Consider the following 22500-nt stretch of genomic DNA (forward strand, 5'->3'; position numbering starts at 1 on the left):
CAGAGAGGAGGGGCGAGGAGGCAATGACGACGGCAGGCGGCGGCGGTCCATGGCGGCAGCGCCAGGTCGCAATGGGAGGGGGAACGGGGGCAGCGGGTCGATGGGGTCGGGGCGCTGTTGCCCCGATCTGGATCGAGGGGGGAAACAGAGGGAGTGGGGATCATGGGGGTGGGGGAATTAGGGTTTCGGGGAGTAGTGGGGATATAGGCCATGGGGTAGTGGGCTGCCCGGGTGGCCGACTGGGCCGGCCTGTTGGGTCGGTTGGCCCGGGGTCTTTCTTGTGCTTTGCTTTTTTTGTGTTGTTTTTCGTTTCTTTCTTTTATTTTATTTCTTTTCTGTTTTAGCTTAGTTTCCTTATATTTTTGTTTTAGCAAAAATACCACCTAATTTGATACTACCAAATATGTCACTGCCACATTAACTAGCTACCTAATCTGAAGTAGTTTTGTAATTATTTATTATTTAAAAGTATTTAATAATAGTTTTCGCTACTGTTTTATTCATCTTATAGCATTTAAATGTTTTATAAAAGTATGGTTTCTTCACCATAATCACTTATGCATTATCTGGTACATACCCAACATTGTAGTTTTAATATTTGAAAGCTTTTGATGTTTGCCTCCATTTTGAATTTGAATTTGAATCGGTTTCGATCTAACTCTAGATTAGCAACAGTAATCGAGGTGACATGGCATCATTAGTAGAGGTTACTGTAGCTTGATTATCCGGGCGTCACACACCTTATGCATCAAGTGCATGTCAGTCGGTGGAACCAGTCTCACGTAAGCGTATGTGTAAGGTCGGTCCGGGCTGCTTCATCCCACAATGCCGCCGGATCAAGATAAGACTAGTAACGGTAAGCAAATTGAACAAATCATCGCCCACAATTGCTTTGTGTCCTACTCGTGCATAGAATCTACGCATAGACCTAGCTCATGATGCCACTGTTGGGGAACATAGCAATAATTCAAAAAAAAATCCTACGTATCACCAAGATCAATCTAGGACATACTAGCAATGAGAGAGAGGGAGTGCATCTTCATACCATTGAAGATCACTAAGCGGAAGCATTACAAGAACGCGGTTGGTGGAGTCGTACACGTAGCGATTCAGATCGCGGTCGATTCCGATCTAAGCGCCGAATAATGACGTCTCCGCGTTCAACACACGTACAGCCCGGGAACGTCTCCTCCTTCTTGATCCAGCAAGGGGAGAGGAGAAGTTGAGGGAGAACTCCGACAGCACGACGTCGTGGTGGTGATGGAGCTCGTGGTTCTCCGCCACGGCTTCGCCAAGCGCTACGGAGGAGGAGGACGTGTAGGAAAGGGGGAGGGGCTGTGCCAGGGGAAGGGTGCGGCTGCCCTCTCTCTCCCTCACTATATATAGGGGGAAGGGGGTGGAGGAGGCGCCCTAGGGTTTCCTAGGGGAGGGACGGCGGCCATAGGGGAAACCCTAGATGGGTTTGGGCGCCCCCGCCCCTAGGAAACTTGCCCCCCAAGCCGGGACGGGTGGCTGCCCTAGGGGAGGCGCCCCCACCTCTCCAGGTTACGTGAGATGAGGTGGGAGGGATGCTCAGCCCCTTAGTGGGCTGATGTGCCCCCTCCCCTTGGCCCATAAGGCCCCCCAACGCTTGCCGGGGCCTCCGAAACCCCTTTCGGACACGCTGGTCGTCACCCGGTACCCCCGGAACAATTTCGGACTCCGATACCCTTTATCCAATATATCAATCTTCACCTCCGGACCATTCCGGAACTCCTCGTCACGTCCGGGATCTCATCCGGGACTCCGAACAACCTTTGGTAACCACATACTATTTCCCATAACAACTCTAGCGTCACTGAACCTTAAGTGTGTAGACCCTACGGGTTCGGGAACCATGCAGACATGACTGAGAAACCTATCCGGCCAATAACCAATAGCGGGATCTGGATACCCATATTGGCTCCCACATGTTCCATGATGATCTCATCGGATGAACCACGATGTCGGAGATTCAATCAATCATGTATACAATTCCCTTTGTCTATCAGTATGTTACTTGCCCGAGATTCGATCGTCGATATCCCCATACCTCGTTCAATCTTGTTACTGGCAAGTCTCTTTACTCATTCCGTAACGCATGATCCCGTGCCTAACTCCTTAGTCACATTGAGCTCATTATGATGATGCATTACCGAGTGGACCCAGAGATACCTCTCTGTCATACGGAGTGACAAATCCCAGTCTCGATTCGTGCCAACCCAACAGACACTTTCAGAGATACCTATAGTGCACCTTTATAGCCACCCAGTTACGTTGTGACGTTTGGTACACCCAAAGCATACCTACGGTATCCGGGAGTTGCACAATTTCATGGTCTAAGGAAATGATACTTGACATTAGAAAAGCTTTAGCAAACGAACTTCGCGATCTTCTGCTACGCTTAAGATTGGGTCTTGTCCATCACATCATTCTCCTAATGATGTGATCCCGTTATCAATGACATCCAATGTCCATGGTCAGGAAACCATAACCATCTATTGATCAACGAGCTAGTCAACTAGAGGCTTACTAGGGACATGTTGTGGTCTATCTATTCACACATGTATTACGGTTTCCGGTTAATACAATTATAATATGAAAAATAGACAATTATCATGAACAAGGAAATATAATAATAACCATTTTATTATTGCCTCTAGGGCATATTTCCAACACCAAAAACCCTCAGGGTTAACTTGGATCAAAAGTTTTGCTGCCGCAGGCCTCTGTAGCCACCGAAAACCAATCTAGACCCCGTTCCGGCACTCCACCGGAGGGGGGAATTATCACCGGTGGCCATCTTCATCATCCCGATGGGCACCACAATGAGGAGGGAGTAGTCCACCCTCGGGGCTGAGGGTTTGTACCAGTAGCTATGTGTTTAATCTCTCTGTCTCTCTCGTCTTCTTGAAATTTCACGATCTTGATGTATTGCGGGCTTTGTTAATATAGTCAGATCATATGGTGTTTTCCCCTCTTTATCTTGTTGTGATGAATTGAGTTTTTCCTTTGAGATTTCGTTTTATCGGATTGAATACTTTTATGGATTTGAGAGCACTTGATATATGTCTTGCATATGAATACTTGTGGTGACAATGGGTATCATATTGATTCACTTGATATGTGTTTTGGTACTCAACTCGCGGATTCCCGAGGTGACATTGGGTAATCTACGCAAAGGGGTTGATGCACGTTCTTGTCTTTGTTTCTCCGGTAGAAATCTTGGGGTACTCTTTGAGGTTCTCTGTGATGGATTGAGTATTATGAATATGAAATTATTTGGTATTATTTTAGTACGAACTCTTGGATAGATCGATCGGAAAGAATAGCTTCAAGATGGTTCGTACCCTACAAACAATTTCTTCTTATGTTCTCCGCTAGATAGGAATGTTGTTAGTATGAATTCTTTGAATATCCAAAATGCTAATGATGATGGCACAAGTCATGACAAAAATGTTTCTTATAAGCATGTCAATTTTTATGGAGTGCATAAAATTTGTGAAGACGTGCCTTCCGGGAGATCGGCGGCAGGGAAGATCAAAACCTTAGCGGCAGCGAGTCGCCTCCAGGAGGAAAGAGAAAACCAAACGAGAGGGAAAAAGATGATCGCCGGTGTATGGCCGAAAAGGTTTAGGCTTAAGTTTGGTCCACAACTCACACCTCTCTCCCCTTTGATACATTCTAATGGGCCGGCCCAACTAAGGCATGAGCGGGGAAGCTCCCTCCCGTGCTCCCGGCTTTGTGACGCTTCTGGAAGCTTTTGATAGGTTTTTCTGTTGTTTGTGGTTTTTCTGGACCAGTTTGTGTCTAGTTATTTATTTGACTTTATTTTTATTTTTTATAATGCGTGAAATTTTTTTGAAGTCATAATTATTTCAAATCCGATATTTGTTTTTCAATCTTGTGATTTTTTTCAGATTTTTTAATTTCTTTCCCTCAAAATTCATGAACTTTTCCAAATTCCCAATTTCCCCCCAAATTTCTGTATTTTTTTCTAAAAATTCGTAAACTCTTTTATTTTCTCCAACTATTTATAAATTGGTGACATATTTTTAAATTTATGATCTTTACAAAATCATTTTTTTAAAAATTCATGAATATTTTACATTTTTGCAAAATTTTCTTGATTTTATGAAGTAAATTTCCTTTTGAACCTGTGAAGTTTTTTCAAATCCCTGAACTGTTTTCAAATTCACAAAAAACATCAAATTCTGCGAACAAAATTTTCAAATCCATGAACCATTTTTTGCGGGGATATCCATGAACGCCAGGGCTCCTGCCGAGAATTTCCATGAACGCTCAGGCCCGGATATCCCCGAGAATTTACATTTTTACATTTTTTGCGGGGAACAAAATTTCGGCAAGATTTCAATTTTTGGTAGAATTTCGGTCGTTTTTCGTTCAAATTTCGCTCATTTTTCGTTCAATAATTCAATTTTTGATTCAGTATTTTCGTCCGGAATTTTCTGAAAAAATCCGAAATTACCGAAATTCGCCCATTTCGTCTGGCGACGGTAAAATTTGCAAAACGAAATCCAAATCCTTGCTTTCGACACTATTCGGCGCGCGTGGGGCAAGGAGGGCGACTGGGAGCTGCCCTTTGAAGGTCGCGGCCTCGTCACCCCCGAGCTCGGCGGCCTCTGCTTCGGCCTGTGCCCCAAGGAGAACTGCCTGTGTGCCTGCGACATGCAGCAGTCCCCGCCGGCGGTCCGGTACGTGTGGGAGGAGACGCGGCCACCGTGCCCTCCGTCCGGCACCCCTTTCTGCTTCTACCCACAAGAACAAACCTTGATCTATCTTGGGAATGGAAAGTTTTGCATCTCATGGAGCATGGGATTCGGTAACCAGCAGGCGCCCCTGCGCCCCGCCATCTTGTTGACGGGCCTGCAAGTCCTCACCTCCGCTGTCGGCAAGCTCCGGGTTGTCAACCACAAGGTTCGCTTCTATCAGATGCCAAGCCAGGGGACGTTTGCACATGCTCTTCAGCCTGACTTGTTAAATTAACAGGGAATTCGTCCTATTAGTCCGTCGTTCGTTGTGTGGATACAATTGTAATTAGCACCTTGTAGTAGTTTGGCAATCGACTGAATTCAAATTTAGCGTCACACTAATTTACACTCAATGACAGCTCTGAAAATCCATGTAATTTTGCAGTCACAGTTGAGTCTTGAGTGATATGTAACTTTTGTCCGGGTCAAAGTTTGACTTCTCAAAAATTCTATACAAACTATATTATAAATCGGGGGGCTTTTTAGAAAGTTGACCTATGGCAGATCTGACATCAACGAATGTACAAAATTGATACTTGATTTATAGAATATATATACCCACAGTAGTTGTTATATGCTCTAGTTATTGCATATTTAAGTGAGTGAATCAAGCATAAAAAAAAAAAAGAAAAAATATATTCATACGAATCTTAATGTAAGATCAATGACATATGACTTAGATGTGCAATAATTATGGTACTTTAGCAAAACTGTTGTTATATACTCCCTTTGTCTCAAATCATGCATGACTCAACTTTATATCAAAATTAGTACAAAGTTAAGTCATTTATGAAACAGAGTTAGTACTAGTGAGCGCAAGGGTATTGGCGTATTGCCCAACATAAAAAGTAAAGGCCATTGTTTATGAAATTAAACAAAATCTTACATGATGTTAGTGTCAAATCATTTGCATCTGAAATTGCCTACATGGACACCCCAGGGACAGGTACATCGTTTGACGTGGTATCGTTGTTGAGCGATCGCTCGCTATCTGAGAATAAAGTATTTGTTTTAAATGAGATAGGAGATCAATGTAGTTTCTTTTAAGCGGATTACTCCCTTCAAAATACCATCCATCGTCTTTGTTAAAGTATGGAATTCATCGGGTGACCGATTTGGTCAACGTGTCAGCAACCCGCCATGGCGCGATGCATCCTGGGGACCCACACCCCTTCATGTCCTCCTACCACATACATTGCATTGAATCAGACGTCGCACCTAGACTTATCTCCCTATCTCACACACCCCGCCGCCGATAGAACAACTCTCCTCATGCGTGTATTTTTGCAGCGTATTAACCCTCATCCCAACCTCCTTCTAGCCCGCATTAAGGGCCGGGCGTACACGGACAGTTTGAGGGTTCACTTTAAAAATACGCTAATGTCGAGGGAGGTAGGATTGTGTGTGAGACCCACTGACGCGTGGTGTGTGGGGAGCAGTGTGGGGAGCACGACTGATTAGAGCATGTTCAATGCAACGATGCTTATACAGGGGCTTAGGATCTGAGTTTTTTTCCACAAGCGCCTAGGCGCTAGTAGCAAGCGCTAGGATGTGATTTTTGTACGTAATTTCTAAGCGCTTGACTCCTACTTGGGCATCGATGCCAGAAATAGAGCCGGGAATAACTTGGAAACTGCCACAAGAGATAGGATTTAATTTCTAGCGTCTCTAGCTTAGCGCCTGCGTTGTATGTGCCCGGATGCGCGTGATCGGGCGCCCCATCAGAGTCTTTTCCTAACGAACAGATGGGGATGGTTTAAATGGCGCTCGTCGAGATCAAACAGAGATCGATCATGCTACGTCCGGGTTACCAGCCGTCACATGCAACAACCCGGTTGATTTCGTGCACGGCTATCCTCCGTACGGTCCAAATACCCACCGCAAAAGAAAAGAAAAAAAACAATACAAATCAACCTGGATGGCCCGCGGCATGGAGGGATTAGGCGACGATGGGGACGTGGCCCTCGGCCACCCGCTGATCGACGACCTCGAGCGTGGGCAGAGGAAGCTGCCGCCGGAGAGAAGGGATCCACGACCGTCGCCGGCGGCCACAAGACCACCACCCCGTGACAAGTGCGCCTCCTGCAAGATGTTCACCAAGGTGCGTACGGCAGAAGCAGATCGAGATCGTACTTTAAGTACTCCTACTTCAACCGATCTTCAATTCACGTTCAATTATGCTCTGGGTCCAGTGGTCAAATTGGCCATGGTTGCACTCCTCTCACACGGTCACACCCGTCTCTTTGTCATTGCAGGGTTTTCTGGTTACCCTGGGGACCGTGTTGATCACCGAGTTTGTCCTGGGCGGCTTGATTCCCAAGAGAGCACCGCATCCCCTCTTGGTGTTGTTATGTTCGCCCTTTTATCCTATTGTCTGTGCTGGGCTTATCATGCTGATTGCCAACTGTGAAACGTCAGAATCAGACATTCAGGACGACTAGGTAAAACAGAAATAGCTAGGCTAGGTTAAGTTGATGGGAGCTGCTAAACCTCTTCTTCATTCTCTAGCTAGATATTTAGGGGCGTTCTTTCTTGTTGTACTTTATAGAATTGTACTTTCTATAAACAATTGTAATACGATTGTATTAGGTCACCAATAAGACGTTTTATAGGTTACTAAAAGCAGTGATCTAAAACGTCTTACATTTATTTACGGAGGGGGCATTACTTTAAAAAAAAATCGATGTGGTTTGTTTGAATACCTGTAATGACAATATTCTTCCACAGTTCGGCTAAAACTCATTCAACTGAGATTTGGCAAAGTCTCAGACATCCCTGTTGTCTTCGTATACTTGTGCTTCAAGATTCATGTGTTTTGTGCAAGCTGGGACGGTTGTTGTGTTGTGTCGGCTAGCAGGGACGTCCATATATGATTGTGGCCCTTTTGTCCAACCTGAGTTTTATGATGAAAGTGTTTTTTTGATCCCAAGCTCACATGCTCCCTCGTGAACAGTAAAGTAAAAAAATCTTCAAAAAAATGATTTTTTTTGTGATAACCATTGATGAATATTTTCACTGCATGCAATTTTTTTTGATGAAATGACAATTGTGGAAATGTGGGCATAAAAAAATCGATGCTCCAAAAATGCTTCCAACAATAGTCTTTTTGAAGCATCAATTTTATTTTTTGCCCATATTTCCACGAATGTCATTTCATCACAATTTTTGTGTGCAATGAAAACATCCGTCAATGTTTATCATAATGTTTTTTGAATTTTTGTACTATTTTTCAATTTTTACTGTTCATGAGGGAGCATGTGAGCTCAGGTGCAAAAACTCCACGTCGAAGGAGGATGGAGAGTTGAAGACTAGAGAGGATGCGTTTGTTGTGGAGTGAGTTTATGAAAGACAAGGGAAGATGGGTGTGGCGGTGGCTATCGTTGTTGTGTGAGTTGGGAGTCTCTATCAACTTCAACATTTCAAAAACATGTTCATGAAATTGGTATTCGACGGCTTCAAGATATGCAAGTATCAAGGGGAGTATCTTTCTGAAATACTCATGTTCAAAGCATCAAATTATACTTTTTTTCTTTATCAGTTTACCTTTTCAAGTTCTCATCAAGGTTTTTTAATGAGGTAATATCAAAATAGAATCATATGTCATACTGTCTGTTTTTTCCATCGGGCGAAGAGTTAGACTATGTTAACTTCCAGACACTTTTGTTTAATTGGAATATGTGAAAATGTAATAATTTGGTCCGGACCCAACGAAAATTATTCGGTTCGCATGAAAAACGTTTAGTTTGAAATATATACGGGCAGGGTTCGATGGTCAACTCCCGTATCATCGTCCCGTCCACGAACAAATATTATGTCCAGTTTAGGTCCGGCGTTCAAGGTACTGATCCTAAAAAAAAAGACGGGAATGCCCAGAGTTAAGTAGTATGGCTATGGCTCTCGCGAACGCGCTCGCGGCGGGCGTGCTCGCGACGGCGCCGCCCTGATCTCTTCCCTCCGGCCGTCCCTGTGTCAGGCTCGACCAGATCCGGGATCCTCGTCGAGCCCTCTCTTCGCCGCTGTCCTTCTTCCGCGAAGCTCCCTCGTGCTCCTCCGCCTCCCGCCCGTCAGCTACGTCGGCCTCGACCCGACGCGATGGCTCCTTGTCCGCTCCCCCGGCCTGCGTCCGCGTCGGCGGCGGCTGCAGCTGCCTCTCCGGCCTTGCTGCGCGTTGGCTCTGCGTCCGCGTCGGCTGCTGCCGCTCCAGCCGAGGTGAGCGCCGGCTCTGCGCCCCTGTGGGAGGCGGCGGCCGCCGCGGCCTTGCTGGGCATCGCCTCGGCATCCGAGCCGCCCCTGTTCGTCGTCCCGGCATCCCAGACGACCTCGATGCTCCTGCCGTCTGCCTTGCCCGGCGACCCGTCTGGTCCGGGCGATGTGGTGATGCCCGTCACAGTGCAGGGAGCTCCCAATGCTCTGGCAGCAGCCTCCCAATGCAGTCTGCAGCTCGTCCCAATCGCTCCACTTGCGCCGCTTCAGACGTCGACTGCATCGCCCACCGCCGCCGCTCTAGCGGCGGATGCCCTTGCTCGGCGCAGGTCGGACCCGGCCATTAGTGGGCTTATGGCCGGTGCTCGTCCCAATTGCGGTCGTGGCCTGCAGGCCACCAGCCCGGCTCCTCTTGCCACCGGCAAGTCTCTTTACTCGTTACTTGTCTGAGATTCGATCGTCGGTATCATCATACCTAGTTCAATCTCGTCACCGGCAAGTCTCTTTACTCGTTCCGTAATGCATCATCCCGTAACTAACTCATTAGTCACATTGCTTGCAAGGCTCATAGTAATGTGCATTACCGAGAGAGCTCAGAGATACCTCTCCGATACACGGAGTGACAAATCCTAATCTTGATCTATGCCAACTCAACAAACACTATCGGGGACACTTGTAGAGCATCTTTATAATCACCCAGTTATGTTGTGACGTTTGATAGCACACAAGGTGTTCCTCCGGTATTCGGGGGTTGCATAAGCTCATAGTTAGAGGAACATGTATAAGTCATGAAGAAAGCAATAGCAATAAAACTTAACGATCATAATGCTAAGCTAACGGATGAGTCTTGTCCATCACATCATTTTTTAATGATGTGATCTCGTTCATCAAATGACAACACATGTCTATGGTTAGGAAACTTAACTATCTTTGATTAACGAGTTAGTCAAGTAGAGACATACTAGGGACACTCTGTTTGTCTATGTATTCACACATGTACTAAGTTTCCGGTTAATACAATTCTAGCATGAATAATAAATATTTATCATGATATAAGAAAATATAAATAACAACTTTATTATTACCTCTAGGACATATTTCCTTCACTCTATGGGCATGCCATCAGGACCGGCAACCCTATTATGTTTCATAGAAAAAACAGCAAGCTTAATCTCATCTGGAAAAACAAGCTATCAACTTGCTCTTGTCATCACTATCCAAAACAACAGGAACAAGAATGCTCAAAGAAACAGGTAATAGGTCTACTGGACCAAACAACTTCTTGTAAAAATTAATGGCATAATCAAGCAGCTTATCATCCCCTTGAATAATCCCTTCCTCCTAAACAAATCTATTTTTTTGCTCTTACGCTTTCTACCACTAGCTTTAATCATAAGATACCTACTGATATTATCGCCTTCCCTAATGTCCCTCTCTTTAGAGGGTTGGTACCATTTAATCTCTTCCTCTTGAAGCAATTTATTCAAGTTATGTTGTAAAGCATCTCTTAACTCATAGTCAGCAATGGAGAATCCAGTTTGCTCACATCTTTTATCAATATTATCTAGCTGAGTAATTAAGCCATTTCTACTTTTCTTATACATCCCTTCAACATTGAGATTCCAGCCCTTCAGGTACATAGGAGTGTAAATGCTACAAAAGATAAATCATCTGAAATGCTTAATGCATATGATCAGTCCACAAAAGCATTGTCATCAACCACCAAAACCACTAAAGCTGAAATATGAGGCTTTCCGCCCATTGTTGGCATTGAAGACGGGGCACCGACTGGAGTGCAGCGATGGTGGCAGCCCGCTATGGACCGATGTCGGATTCTGGCGTGCTTGTCTTTGCGGGATCTAACCGCCGTCCATCCATCATCGTCACCCGAAGAGGAAGGCCGCACGCTAGGAGAGGGCACTACCATGACGAATGAGCGAAACAACACATTACACACGGTCAAACTTCTGTAATTTGTATCTACTCCCTCCGTTCGGAATTACTTGTCTCGGATATGGATGTATCTAGAACTAAAATACGTCTAGATACATCCATTTCTGCAACAAGTAATTCCGAACGGAGGGAGTAGCTATCAAATTATATGCACAATATAGTTTTGACATCTATTAGCTCAGCCAAGCTTTACTCATCAACAGATAGCACGGAGAGTGCAAAAACAATGCAGTCAGTCTACAAAACGCCTCCCAAACTGAAAACGCATCCTAGCTGAGAGCCCACAACCCCCGAGTCGCATCCCGCCCTCACCGAAAAACGCACACCGCCCTTCCCCAAATCGCGCCCGTCTGCCGTGTGCCGCTTCTCGCCGTCGGAGGCGATGGAAGGCGATGCGAGCAAGCCGCTGCTCGCAGCCTCGACCACCTCCGACGACATCCCCGACGAACGGGCGCGCCGGGACTTGCCTCGTGGTGCTCCTCCGACGACCAAGGAGCATCCGGCCTTCTCCTCCTCCCCTTCGCCGCCGCCTCCCGCGGGCATCCCCGACCCCGAGGCCGCCTTATCCTCCTCCGAGCTTTCGGCGCCGACTGCCGACCCCGAGGACCCGAGCAGCGCCAAGAATTCTCCGGCGGGGCCCACACCGACGCCCTCCTCCCTCCCGCCAGCAGATCCCCAGGCTCGCGTGGCCGCGGGCGACGGGTCATCGTCTTCCGCGAGACATTGATGGAACTTCTCTGGCAGGGTGCGACCAAGGGGGCCGTCGCAGTCGCACCTTCCCGTCTTGGTTCACGGCGCTCAACTTCCCGTCCCCGCCCCGCGTCGCAGCATCCACGAGTCCATTCAGGCGCTCCGTCGCCAGGGACCAAGGGTATTAATTATCTTTTCTCACTTTGTGCTTTGCTCCACTAGTATTGCAATCTTGAATGCTGTTTTTCCTACTGTTCTGAAGCGTGATTCAGCACCCTGCTTGTCTGTTCTGAATCAGAAAATATTGGGTGTTCCTGACTGTGAAAGATTCTATGATCTTTTGGGATCTTATTGCCCTTCTGTGAAAGGATGCATTACGTCTTGGCCCTGGACTCGTAAAAGAAGTTTAGTACCCTGATGTCTCAGTGAGTAATTAGTGGTATATAACTTACGCGCAACGCAAGATTCTTCACTAGTGGGTGATGGATGAGATGGTCTCTTGTTTATCTTTTCCCTGTACACATAATCTTCCAGTAAACCCTGCATTACCGCTATCTGTTTTTATCTTGTTCGTTTCGGGAATCTAGATGTGCTTTAGCACAACTGTTATACATATGGCCTCAAAGCAGGCAAAAGTTAAAGAAAAAGAGCTCTAGCTAGTTCAAAATTGTTTTTTCTGGGCATTGATCAAGAGAAAGGAGAGGAATAAAAAACAATTTAACCCTTGTACATTTATGACTTAATTTGCTAGCAGGCTGCTTGCAGCCCGCAGAGTTTCTAGTAAAACTGTGTATATATACTGCTAAAAAATGCTGCTGCATTCTGGATGCTGATTGGGATAAGAGTGGCAGCAGCAGGGGCGCTGCATGCATCTGCATGGACACATGATATTTCACTGGAAAATGGCTGATGGCTGTGCATGGCTCATTTGATGCCATCCAGGGTTTGTTCATCTTAAAGTAGAAGAGACCTGGTTTCTGTCTCAATGTTTGGTTTCTTCTCTTATGTTGCTTGTGGCCACTACTGTTTTTTTTTAATCTGTAAGCTATTAAGTTACTTGCTGTTTACTACAGTACCCAGATTGCATGGTTTCTGTTCTTAGAGAGTAGTTAGTTGAGCTGAAAGCAGTACTATCGATATCTTAACTCTCCCTTTGCTTTATATCATTGGTTGGTATTGCTTTCGGTCTTTGACAGAATTTGATATGGTATGTGGCATAACAGTAATGTTTTCGCTATTGTGCAGCTTGACTCAGTTGGCGTTGAGAAGGTGATCGGCCTATTTGGTTTCTCCCTATTCGGATCCCTTTCCCTCTTGCCCTCCACCGCAGAGCGCGCCGCGAGCAAAGATAACTTGACAGGCACACAGAGGGTCATCCTCGTGCTGAGCTTCGCTTTGATCTGGGTGCTGGCTAGCGTCGGGCTCTTATGTGGACTGCACGGCAAGTCCAACTTCGAGCAGGCGGTATGCAGGCTCACTGCTCGCCTAGGGATTCTTGGACTGACACTACTAGTGGTTCTCCACCTCACATGGATGCTCCCGACCGGCACCTTTGCCACTCTGCTTCTACGTCTTCATGATCGCCGCTGTCATACTTCACTTAGTGTCATGGGTAACGGTAAATGATTCTTCTCTGCTCCATAGTAATCATCGATATGCTGGCTGACTACTCGCCCAGGTACTCTTGCGCTAACACATGAATATTAACACGTTTCCACTGGAATTGCAGAGCTGCCTAGTTGGCAAGGACAAGATCGAGGAGATTGCAGCAACAGAGCAGCGGTAGGCGAGGTCAGTAAAAGCGCATGTTAACCACCTCCCATGTGCAAGCTAGAGTGCAAGCCCCCTGCCAGCATAGTCGTCGACCGTGGCAAAAGCACCTTCTGCATTCGCCATCATCTGTAACTCAACTCAAACCTAGATGATACACACCTGTACTTACTGTCAGTGCTCACGTTATTACTGTCGAACTACACGTCAAGCTCCAATTGGCTTGAGGGGTGAGATTTTTCTCGCTTTTAGGACGGAATCAATTGTTCCTTTACTCCCTAGGACCTTACACACCAATAGGACCCATTTGAGTTCTTCTTTCTTGCTCCGATGCCGCATTTTATCCTTAAAATGCCTGCAACATGTACAAATAGTATACCAATGAAGTGAATACAACAGAAATGCTGAAGAAGTGGCATGGTATGCGTACAGCAGTAAATTTCCTATTGCGGTCAATTGAGTTCAATTTCCTTTGTGGAACATATGGTGGGCGAGTGAGGAAGGCAACTAGAAATCTGGTGTGTTCTTCTTCCTGGTCTTCTGAATTTTAACTGCTATATTTGTCTGTCTGGTAAGTCCAGCTACCTTCAGTTTATGGAGATGAAGCTAGGAGGGGGTGCCCCATTTGGAAAATGGGGACTAAAAATATATTCTGAGATGCTATGAAAGCAAACATCTGTTGTACTACGTAGTAGTATTAACCTAAAAAACTTGTGTGTCTGAATGAAATGATCCTGGCCAACAAAGACAAGAGACCTCACCTGCATAGAGGAACCCTGCAGGTGCCCGGTGTAGAACACATTCGCGAATGCAGCTCAAGAAGCTGCCACATACGCTTGCAGTTGGAGCAGCCACGCGGAACACGCATTTTGCATGCCGAGAAATGGCGCACCAGCAACTCGATGCCCTTGCAGGCAGGAAACTTGCAAACAACCTGACTGCCCTTCAGTTTCTGATCCCAGGGGCCAATCGTCCTACAACCGTCTCTGCATATATGAACAAGAGCTTCCATAGCTTCATACAGCTGAAGATAAACCTTCTTTTCCTCCATCCTTTTAGCTCTTTCTTGCCTTCTCTGCATCAAATTCAGTTGTGAGAATGATGAGTATGAACCATGACAATATGTAGATGTGCAGCTATAAAATTTTCTGACAGCGGGTATAAGCATGCTAAGTGTGTGCGTCATGTGGAAGATCATACACATAACAATATAGATAGACGAGTAATTCGAACAAGTGAGATGTTGCGAGGTGGAGTAACTAGTGATTAAGCCATTTTAGGATGCTCTGTTTCAGAGAACTCACTGTGTCCACTTCAACAAGAAACTCAAGAAGCTCTTGCTCCAGGCTTGGGTTGGCCCGTCTCATGACTTTCCACCCTTCTGACAGAGAGATGGTCTTGAAATCTCCAGTGATCATGCGAGTACACATGAGCGAGAGCCTTGGCGCGTCACAGAGTCTAGCCAGTTGTAGAACGTCCACCACGTTATCAGGAGCAAGAGAAAACCTCTCGAGCTGGTCGGTGCAGACGATCTTCAGCGATGGTACCGAGAAAACATGAGAGAGTACGAGCAAATGGAGGGCATATTTCTTCATCTCATCCTGCTCAAAGCTTCACCAGAGAGAAAACGGCATGAATGTCAAGGCTAGACTGTGTGAGTCAAAGAAGACCATACTGAAAACTCCGAAGAAACATAAACATTCAGGCATGAAGAATACAGTCCACATTCATACCGTGAAGAATACAGAAACCTGATGAAGACACGGGCTGCTTCAGATGGGACACCAGAAATCAGGATGTTTCTGAAACCATCTTCCACTCTAGCTTCTTCCAACATACTTCTTAGAACGGGAGATCTGATGCCCTGTAAAAGACGTGATCAAGATCTTCTTACATAAGATTAAAACCTGCCTCTGTTCTAATGAATGTGAGGCAGTTACAGGAAGGGAATCAGAAAACTGCACTCACAAGAATGCAGGAATGCGATAAAATCTCGCTTCCATCATCCGTCGATACGCGGACATCGGCTTGATATCCTTCCAAGAAAAGCCTGTTCCAGCAGTCCCGGACCTCCTCAGGGACATCATGAACACAACGAGCCTCTTTTGCATTCCTGGAACTTCTCTGCTTGCCATAAGAAGTTCCAGGCAATGGAGGTGGATCTGGCACGACTCTGGTGCCTGCCAAGGTACCGCAGTCGTAGACATCGAACGTGCTGTCGGAGAAGAGCTGTGAGGAGCTTGACTCCAGGGGCGCCATCAAGGTGTGCCTCCTGCTTTGACCCTGTAAGTCCAAATGATCAAGAGAGAAGAGAGCTGAAACCACAACCTACTCGAGTTTTTGTAGTACCCATACGGCAGCGCAAGTAGTACTTTCCTTGAAGGAAGGTTCAGGAAGAAGTTGTAATAAATAGATGGAAGAACCCAAAGGCATAACGTAAGGCAAGTGATTCACTGTTAATTACTCGATATCTTGGGCAAATAATAAATTAATTAATTAATGAGTACTGTATTTCTGAAGTTACTTCATACTACTAGTAATAAGTAATAGTGGGTTCAAGGAAAAGATGCACATAATTACATCCATTTTGTTTTTTTCCTGAACTCTGAGGGAAATTGTAAGAATTTGCTGCCCGGAAGAACATCACAAAGGCCATAAACCAGGGAATCAGACTATTTCTGAACTCTGAGGCGTTCCATGAGACTTCCACTCCCCAGCAAATTTCTAAACGGCTCTCAAATTTTGAGCTTATCAAATGATTCTCAGCTCAGATATTCTTCAGCTCCTCAGTGAAGAAGAGCTATGGCTCCCAGGTCCTTTGGACCATCAGAGAGGGGAAACCGACGGGGAAGAAGGGAGACTCGAGAGGGGACTTGGACTGGAGCAAATCGCAGCTGCGTGCTCACCTGAGATCGTGCTCGAGTGGTCGGAGTCGCCGGAGTCTCTGTAAAAGCGACGACGGGAAGAGAAAGAAGCTGGGCTGCAGCACCACCACCGTCCCTTCAGTCTCCACTCTCGAAAGCTTTTCAAGCCTGCTTGGCTACCTTCCTGCTTGGCCACACGCCCACGCAGGCTGGGGGGAGGGGGCCACGTGCTGTGTGTGGCTGACACGAGTCCCCCACAGAAGGCCCGGCCCCGCATGTCACTGCCACGAGGCAGGTGCGTCTTCGGTGCCCGCCACGGCTGTGAAGCGACGAGAGGGCAAAAGGTAGGACGGAGGTGACTCACACATATGTCCTCACGTGGAAAGGACGCGCCGCCCGGGCCAGTAGGATCGCCGCAGAACGGACGACGCACACTTTCTCACTGCGCGGTGGCCCCAGTGTATGTAGCACATTTGTGTGTACTACGTGCCCACTGCCTCCGGAAAAGCAGACCTGGAAGGTGGGCCGGCCGGTGCCGTCCGCCCGTGTGGCGGTGGCCCCGCGCCCCGCGGGTATGGATACGGAGGCCTACTTGTTTGTCCAAGTGGGAGGGAGAGAAAAGAGAAAGGTGTGGCCTGGCTCGGCCCAGCTCGCCGCCCCTCGTCCGCCCGTGCGTGCGTGCGTGCACGGCGGATGAACAGCTACCGATGAATAAACCGCCCTCGGATCTGCAGCAGCAGCAGCAGCAGCAGCAAACGCGCGTCAGTCAGTCAAAACGATGCATTATCCGCAGCAGTGGAAGAAGAAAAATACGTAATTCTGGGCGTTACCATTTGTCCCTGTGGAGATCCCGGACATACGTACGTCTCCTTTTGTATCTTCCGCGCGGGACGGGGACCCTCCCCCCTTGTCCCGTTCCGGAGCCAGAGGATTCCAGCGGGCGGCGAACCAGGCAGCCGTTTCGGCGGCGAGTTGAATCGAATCACACGCACGGCACGGCGCGGCAGACGGGCCACGGAGGCAGGCGTTCTCACCAAGAAAATAGGTTCATTCGTCGTCGGGTTCCGCTTCCTCAGCTTGTGTGCCAAGCTTGACGATGTCCTCAACCAGGATCTTCCCGTCTGTGATGCAATCCAAGCATAAGACAGAGCAGTAGTATGTGTCAATACGGTCAAGCAATATCGAGACAGGGGTGCAGGCGTGCAGCTATCGTTGTTAGGTTACCTTTATCTTTGGAGAGGCTCCCGATGAGCTCCTCGATGCCTGAACTGTCCAAGTTGTGCTTCAGGTACGCGGCCGCGGCCGCCACCTCCTCCGACGTGACATTACCGGTCCCTTCGGGGAATCATCATGATACCACAATATAATATCGTGTCATGTTGATAATATATGGCACAAGATCTTCTTAGCCTCATGTCGTCTAGACTTGTCTAGATACACAAAAGATCAAAGAGTTACCTGTCCAGAAGCTGCCGGCCATCACCAATGGCCGTGTCTACATCATCTATCTCCGTTTTCAGTTCCTTGAGCATGGCATTTATCTGCAAGAAAAAGCAGAACACACCAGATGTTACAGGCCAGAGATGGTTGGCCAAGATGAAGAAGCAGACTGGTAAATTATCAGGATAGTGGATGCTCATTAGAAACGGGAGAACCCCAAACTCATGCCAACCAAATTGGTTAAACTTCATTTTTGTTAACCCTACAGACCTGCTGCACTTTCAAAGATCTGATAAACTAATAAATACAGTAGTTCACATGAGCAATACCTTCCTCATGAGTGCCGATGATACTGAACTTCTAGCGGATTTACTCCCCTTCGCAGCTACGTATGCCTCATTGGCATCCTCTGTCGTAGAACCTTCACGTATTGAGTTGTACAGTTCTATCTGCACAAAGCAAAAATAATGTGTTTTAGAGAATGCGAGAAGGTTGAGATCGTCAGATAAAACCCACCTTTTTGCAGATAATAATAATGAGATGAAATTCACTAGAACATAGTGAACTGAATGCAACTGCTTAATTTTATTGTGGAAGGCTGAAGGCCCTGGTTAACCTTATTGTGGATAAGAAAATAATATGCGCTAGATTCACCTCTCTGTGCACAAGGCTTAGGAATTCTTGACGTTCCTTGCTAGTTGACTGCAAGAGAAATAAATCAACAAACAGAAAGTTCAATAACTATCTAGTAACAGGCATGTGCAAACAAATATTCTGTTGAAATCTTACCGATGCAGAAGACAAAAGAGCTAATGCCTGACTAACTTTGCAAAGCTCTTCCTGTTTCTCTAACATTCTCTTTCTTGCCAGATCACCAGCTTCCTTGACACTGAATTTATTGCACGCCTTATCTTTGTCTTCCAACTTCCCCATGTCCTCTTCTTCGTTTTCTTCTTCCTGCAACAAGTGTAAAGAAACTTTTCAAGCCAAAAAGGCGTCAGAGAATAGACAGAGAAAAAGAACAAGAAACATTAGTACTAGTAAACTCATCAATAGCAGTGGGCATAAATGGAAAATGGACTCCCCTGGCCCTACTACCCAACCTAGAGTAGTTAAGTGTGGAAGTAAAATCAACCCTTGTTAATACATGGCCTTTACTGGTACGAAATGGGCCACTTCAAATAAGTTCATTGCTCCGACTCAGAATACGATTAATCCGGCATTTGGAACTGATATGCCTTTAAAAAGGTAAACTGAAGTAGAAATAATGTAACTCCCAAGTAAACATTAGATGGCTTAGATGACCTTGATAAGTTTATCTTGCATTTTCAAGAATTCCAACTTCCTCTTCCTAGCTGAAAGAGCATCTTCAGATGGCAAGCTAAGACCCACACTACCGAATATGTTGTCAGGAAGGGATGATAGTGTAGCTGCAACATCCTCAGGCTTCATCTTGCCAGAAAATGTGAAGGCTCTACAAAAATTATTATAATCAGTCGATGAAACAGGGCACCTGCCAGCTTTACACAGTTCATATATTTGTCACACGGTACATTATTTAGAGAAATAAATAAATCAGAAAATTTCAGTCACCTAGATAGTATAAGGAGAGAAGATGGCACTTCACAGTGGAGAGACAGGTCCAACCAATCTTGCAGCTGAGCAGAGGCACAAGAAAGTAAGCAAACACATTCTCCTCAAGTGATAAAACCATCAACTATTGACTAGTAACCATTGTTGAATAGAAAGTGACTACATGCATCTATTGTATAATAACTACTATTTGTATAATAACTGGAGAAGTTATGAGATCACCTCTTCACGCATCTCTTCTACTGGAAGCAAACCAAGGTGGCCTCTCTCCCTGCAGGCCTGACGGAGTTCATCTTCACTGAGAGAGGCTACACCTTCTCTCTGTATTAATATATCGTCATCTTTTATACTAACCAAAAAAAAGGCAAGTTAGCAACTTAGCTTTAGCTCTAATGGCCCATTTCTACAAATTTATGACTGTCAGAACCGAGTAATCAATATACTGGATGTTGGGATGACAAGAGGAACGTATCTGTCATACCAACTTGCAAATGTAACTCTACAATAACCAGGGTATCACACACGAACATGCTACTATAAACACCATGTTATGTGAAGTATAGATACACTCACCATTTCAGTTTTCTTCTGAGCATGAAGCGCAAATAATTGTTTGTCCCATATGGCTGGATCCCCATATACTTGCACATATTTACTAAACGTGGCCTGCAAGGTTATTATGACATGAACCTAAGCATCATTATATATGAAGAGAAAAGGCACAAATGAAAAAGCGTAAGTACAACAAAATAACCTGCTCATATTATCCAAGGTTAGTTCATCACTGAATAACTTCGCAAAACCCAATATTTCACCATTATCAACATATGAACCAGTCCTTACCTAACCATTGAAATCTCACATAAGTACCGAGTGATCCAAGTCATGCAGAATAATAATGTACTGTAGTAAACATGAACCAATAAATGGTGACATATGGGGAAGTCTAATACTTTCTTAATGAACTGCTCAATATCCTCTGCCCTTTGCTTATTCTCTCCATTACGTGTAAACTTCACTTCTTTCGCCATTTCCTTCACGATGTCCTGTAGAAACTTGGCATATTCCATCCTTGCATTGAGCTTCCTTTTTAGTGCCTCCTACCATTGGTCATGTCACAATAGACAGTAAAGTATCACGGTGTTTCTTCAAAAAAGCATGCCATTATTTGTTTTAAAATAAATAAACAGGATGACATAAATATGATGTGTCTTCTGAACAAACGGAAGTAAAAAGAAAATTGTAAGTAACTATTATCTGTTCCCTGGTACTAGTGTTTAACCACCTAGATTTCCATCCGCACGGTTCTTTCATTTGTGCTACAATAGTTGCTCTCAGAATTCAGAAGAGAACAACATCAGTTATAGTGGGCACACTCCACATACCATACCTGTTCTTTCATCCTGTCCTTGAATGTTGAAGGTTGCATGTTTGGGAACAGCCTTAGAAACACAGGCAACAAAAGTTCCATGAATGGGACTACGATAAAAACCGAAAAGGGGACCAGCTTGAATATGTCTGCAGTTGTGCGGGTCAGCTGGCTTCTCTCTCTTCTAGAGAGTCTTTTCCCATTGGCTAGCTTCAGCAGTAATCTGGACGAAATCCTAACATCTAGCCACAGCAGTCGCAAGCCAAGCCAGTAGTGCTGCAAGGCTGAAAAGAACTCGTCCTTCTTGTGACTGAAATTAAAGAGTCCAGTCCAATCAGCACTAAGAACAAGTAGTACTTCCTGAGGAACAATATTCAGTAACTAATCTGAAATTCTGAATCAGAGCATATTAGCTAGCTAGATGTATGGTTACATGCTCATGGAAGCGACTCCTTCAATTGCAGGACCAATCACAGGAACACTTGCCCAGAACTTCTGTTTCACAGACGACTGTTCTTGATTATTCATTTCGGGTTTGGCTTTGGCAGGACCTAGCTCTACTGCAGAGTCCACAGAGTCTTCCATTGATACGTCTTTCTCTTGATGTCTGTCTTGATCGTCCTCCTGTTCATTGCCACTGTCAAACTCGGGTCTTCTAGCTGCATTAGTGCTTGCAAACCGAAGAGTCTGCCACATAGCACCAGATCGCAACGGTAAAATAACTTTGTGCCTTCCTTTCCGAGAAGCGCCGTCAACTAAACTGTGTAACAGCTGATGTTTATCCAAGCTTTCCAATCCAGCCCCTTTATTAGTTGTATGATCTGAAGCCGACTTCCCTGAATGGACATCACCTGACATGCCATTATTACCAAGAATGTTAAGACTGATGGTAACAGATGTTGGGTTCTTCTGGCAGCTCAATCTCCATATGATACAGTTTCTTCCTCGAATGATCGCTTTTGAGCCCATTTTGCTAGAACGATCGACCAACTGCAGAAGAGCAAGATAAAACTTCAGATGATTTCAGACATTAATGTTCACATGGGCGATGAGTCCCAGCAGTATAACAGTATTCCACGCATCAAATGACATCACTGAATATCATGATCTGAAAAAATTCCGGTAAGACAGTGACGAGCATACGGTCCTTAAACCAACATAGACCCTCAGGTATGTTATGTGAGTGTTTTCAGTGCAGTTTTCAGATAAAAGTAACCCGGCGTTAGAAACCACATGACTGACAGGGAGCAGCAGAAATACAATCAGTTTGACGACATATGTTAGGAATGAGTGACTCTGAAGTCTGAATTGCTTCGATTTCCCAAGTTCTCACAACAATGGACAGAGACAGACATACTGAAATGGTAGGCACGCATGCATTTCTAACTGAACTGAGCACACGCGGTCTCTAGCTTACAGCACACTGCTACACGCCTGACGCCAGAGGCAGAGCAGCATATACTCCGTATAAAGTTAGCACAAAGTTGGTCATCTATTTTGGAACGGAGGGAGCAGTACCGTACACGATTCTGCACTCAAAAGTTCAAATGCGGAAGACAACGACGTCACCTCCTCACCTCGCCTTGGTCAGCTAGCGGCGGGCAGGTGCGGAGGGAGTGCGCGGTGGAGGAGCTCGCGCGCTGCGGCGGCGCGGCCTGGGAAGGAGCGGCTTGAGGAGGAAGGAAGCACGTGAGTTGCTAGGTCTTTTTCTCCGTCCCGGGATGGGAGATGAGGAGAGGTGGCGGCGGTGGGCGGCGGCGTGTCGGCTACAGAGATAGGCACGGGAAGAGCGGTGGCGCAAGTTTTTTTTTTAAGAGAGAATAGCCGT

General features: G+C 45.9%; 3 protein-coding genes across 4 annotated transcripts in view; 1 reads left to right on the forward strand and 2 right to left on the reverse strand.

Moving 5' to 3' along the window:
- The first annotated feature begins 11037 nt into the window (after nucleotides 1–11037).
- On the forward strand, nucleotides 11038–13669 carry LOC119269896. Of its 2 annotated transcripts, XR_005133846.1 has the most exons (3): nucleotides 11038–11817; nucleotides 12882–13254; nucleotides 13366–13669. XR_005133846.1 is itself a non-coding variant. In XM_037551827.1 (2 exons), exons 1-2 carry the CDS (start codon nucleotides 12846–12848, stop codon nucleotides 13446–13448), a joined length of 492 nt encoding a protein of 163 aa, XP_037407724.1. In that variant the 5' UTR covers nucleotides 11825–12845; the 3' UTR covers nucleotides 13449–13669. The 2 variants fall into 2 exon arrangements, 1 of the variants encoding a protein (XP_037407724.1); XM_037551827.1 differs by lacking the exon at nucleotides 11038–11817 and having other exon boundaries at nucleotides 11825–13254.
- Nucleotides 13400–16454, reverse strand: LOC119269895 (BTB/POZ and TAZ domain-containing protein 3-like). Its single transcript, XM_037551826.1, has 6 exons — nucleotides 16313–16454; nucleotides 15375–15689; nucleotides 15140–15270; nucleotides 14711–15017; nucleotides 14168–14481; nucleotides 13400–13761 (listed from the first exon to the last, which is right to left on the reverse strand). Exons 2-6 carry the CDS (start codon nucleotides 15663–15665, stop codon nucleotides 13614–13616), a joined length of 1191 nt encoding a protein of 396 aa, XP_037407723.1. The 5' UTR covers nucleotides 15666–15689; nucleotides 16313–16454; the 3' UTR covers nucleotides 13400–13613.
- An 863-nt stretch (nucleotides 16455–17317) lies between these two features.
- The window catches only part of LOC119272739 (mitochondrial proton/calcium exchanger protein-like), a 5987-nt gene continuing 804 nt past the window's right edge, over nucleotides 17318–22500 (reverse strand). The window contains exons 2-16 of the mRNA XM_037554149.1: nucleotides 21106–21523; nucleotides 20694–21012; nucleotides 20257–20403; nucleotides 20058–20146; nucleotides 19877–19969; nucleotides 19526–19652; nucleotides 19304–19368; nucleotides 19016–19184; nucleotides 18500–18667; nucleotides 18365–18412; nucleotides 18040–18159; nucleotides 17729–17811; nucleotides 17667–17671; nucleotides 17495–17605; nucleotides 17318–17391 (exon numbers count right to left, since the gene is read on the reverse strand). Of these exons, the coding sequence (XP_037410046.1) occupies nucleotides 17318–17391; nucleotides 17495–17605; nucleotides 17667–17671; nucleotides 17729–17811; nucleotides 18040–18159; nucleotides 18365–18412; nucleotides 18500–18667; nucleotides 19016–19184; nucleotides 19304–19368; nucleotides 19526–19652; nucleotides 19877–19969; nucleotides 20058–20146; nucleotides 20257–20403; nucleotides 20694–21012; nucleotides 21106–21523 (2036 nt within the window). The remainder of the gene's footprint in view (nucleotides 17392–17494; nucleotides 17606–17666; nucleotides 17672–17728; nucleotides 17812–18039; nucleotides 18160–18364; nucleotides 18413–18499; nucleotides 18668–19015; nucleotides 19185–19303; nucleotides 19369–19525; nucleotides 19653–19876; nucleotides 19970–20057; nucleotides 20147–20256; nucleotides 20404–20693; nucleotides 21013–21105; nucleotides 21524–22500) is intronic.

This window comes from Triticum dicoccoides, chromosome 3A (assembly GCF_002162155.2).
Source record: "Triticum dicoccoides isolate Atlit2015 ecotype Zavitan chromosome 3A, WEW_v2.0, whole genome shotgun sequence".
In the NCBI taxonomy this organism is placed as follows: Eukaryota; Viridiplantae; Streptophyta; class Magnoliopsida; order Poales; family Poaceae; genus Triticum; species Triticum dicoccoides.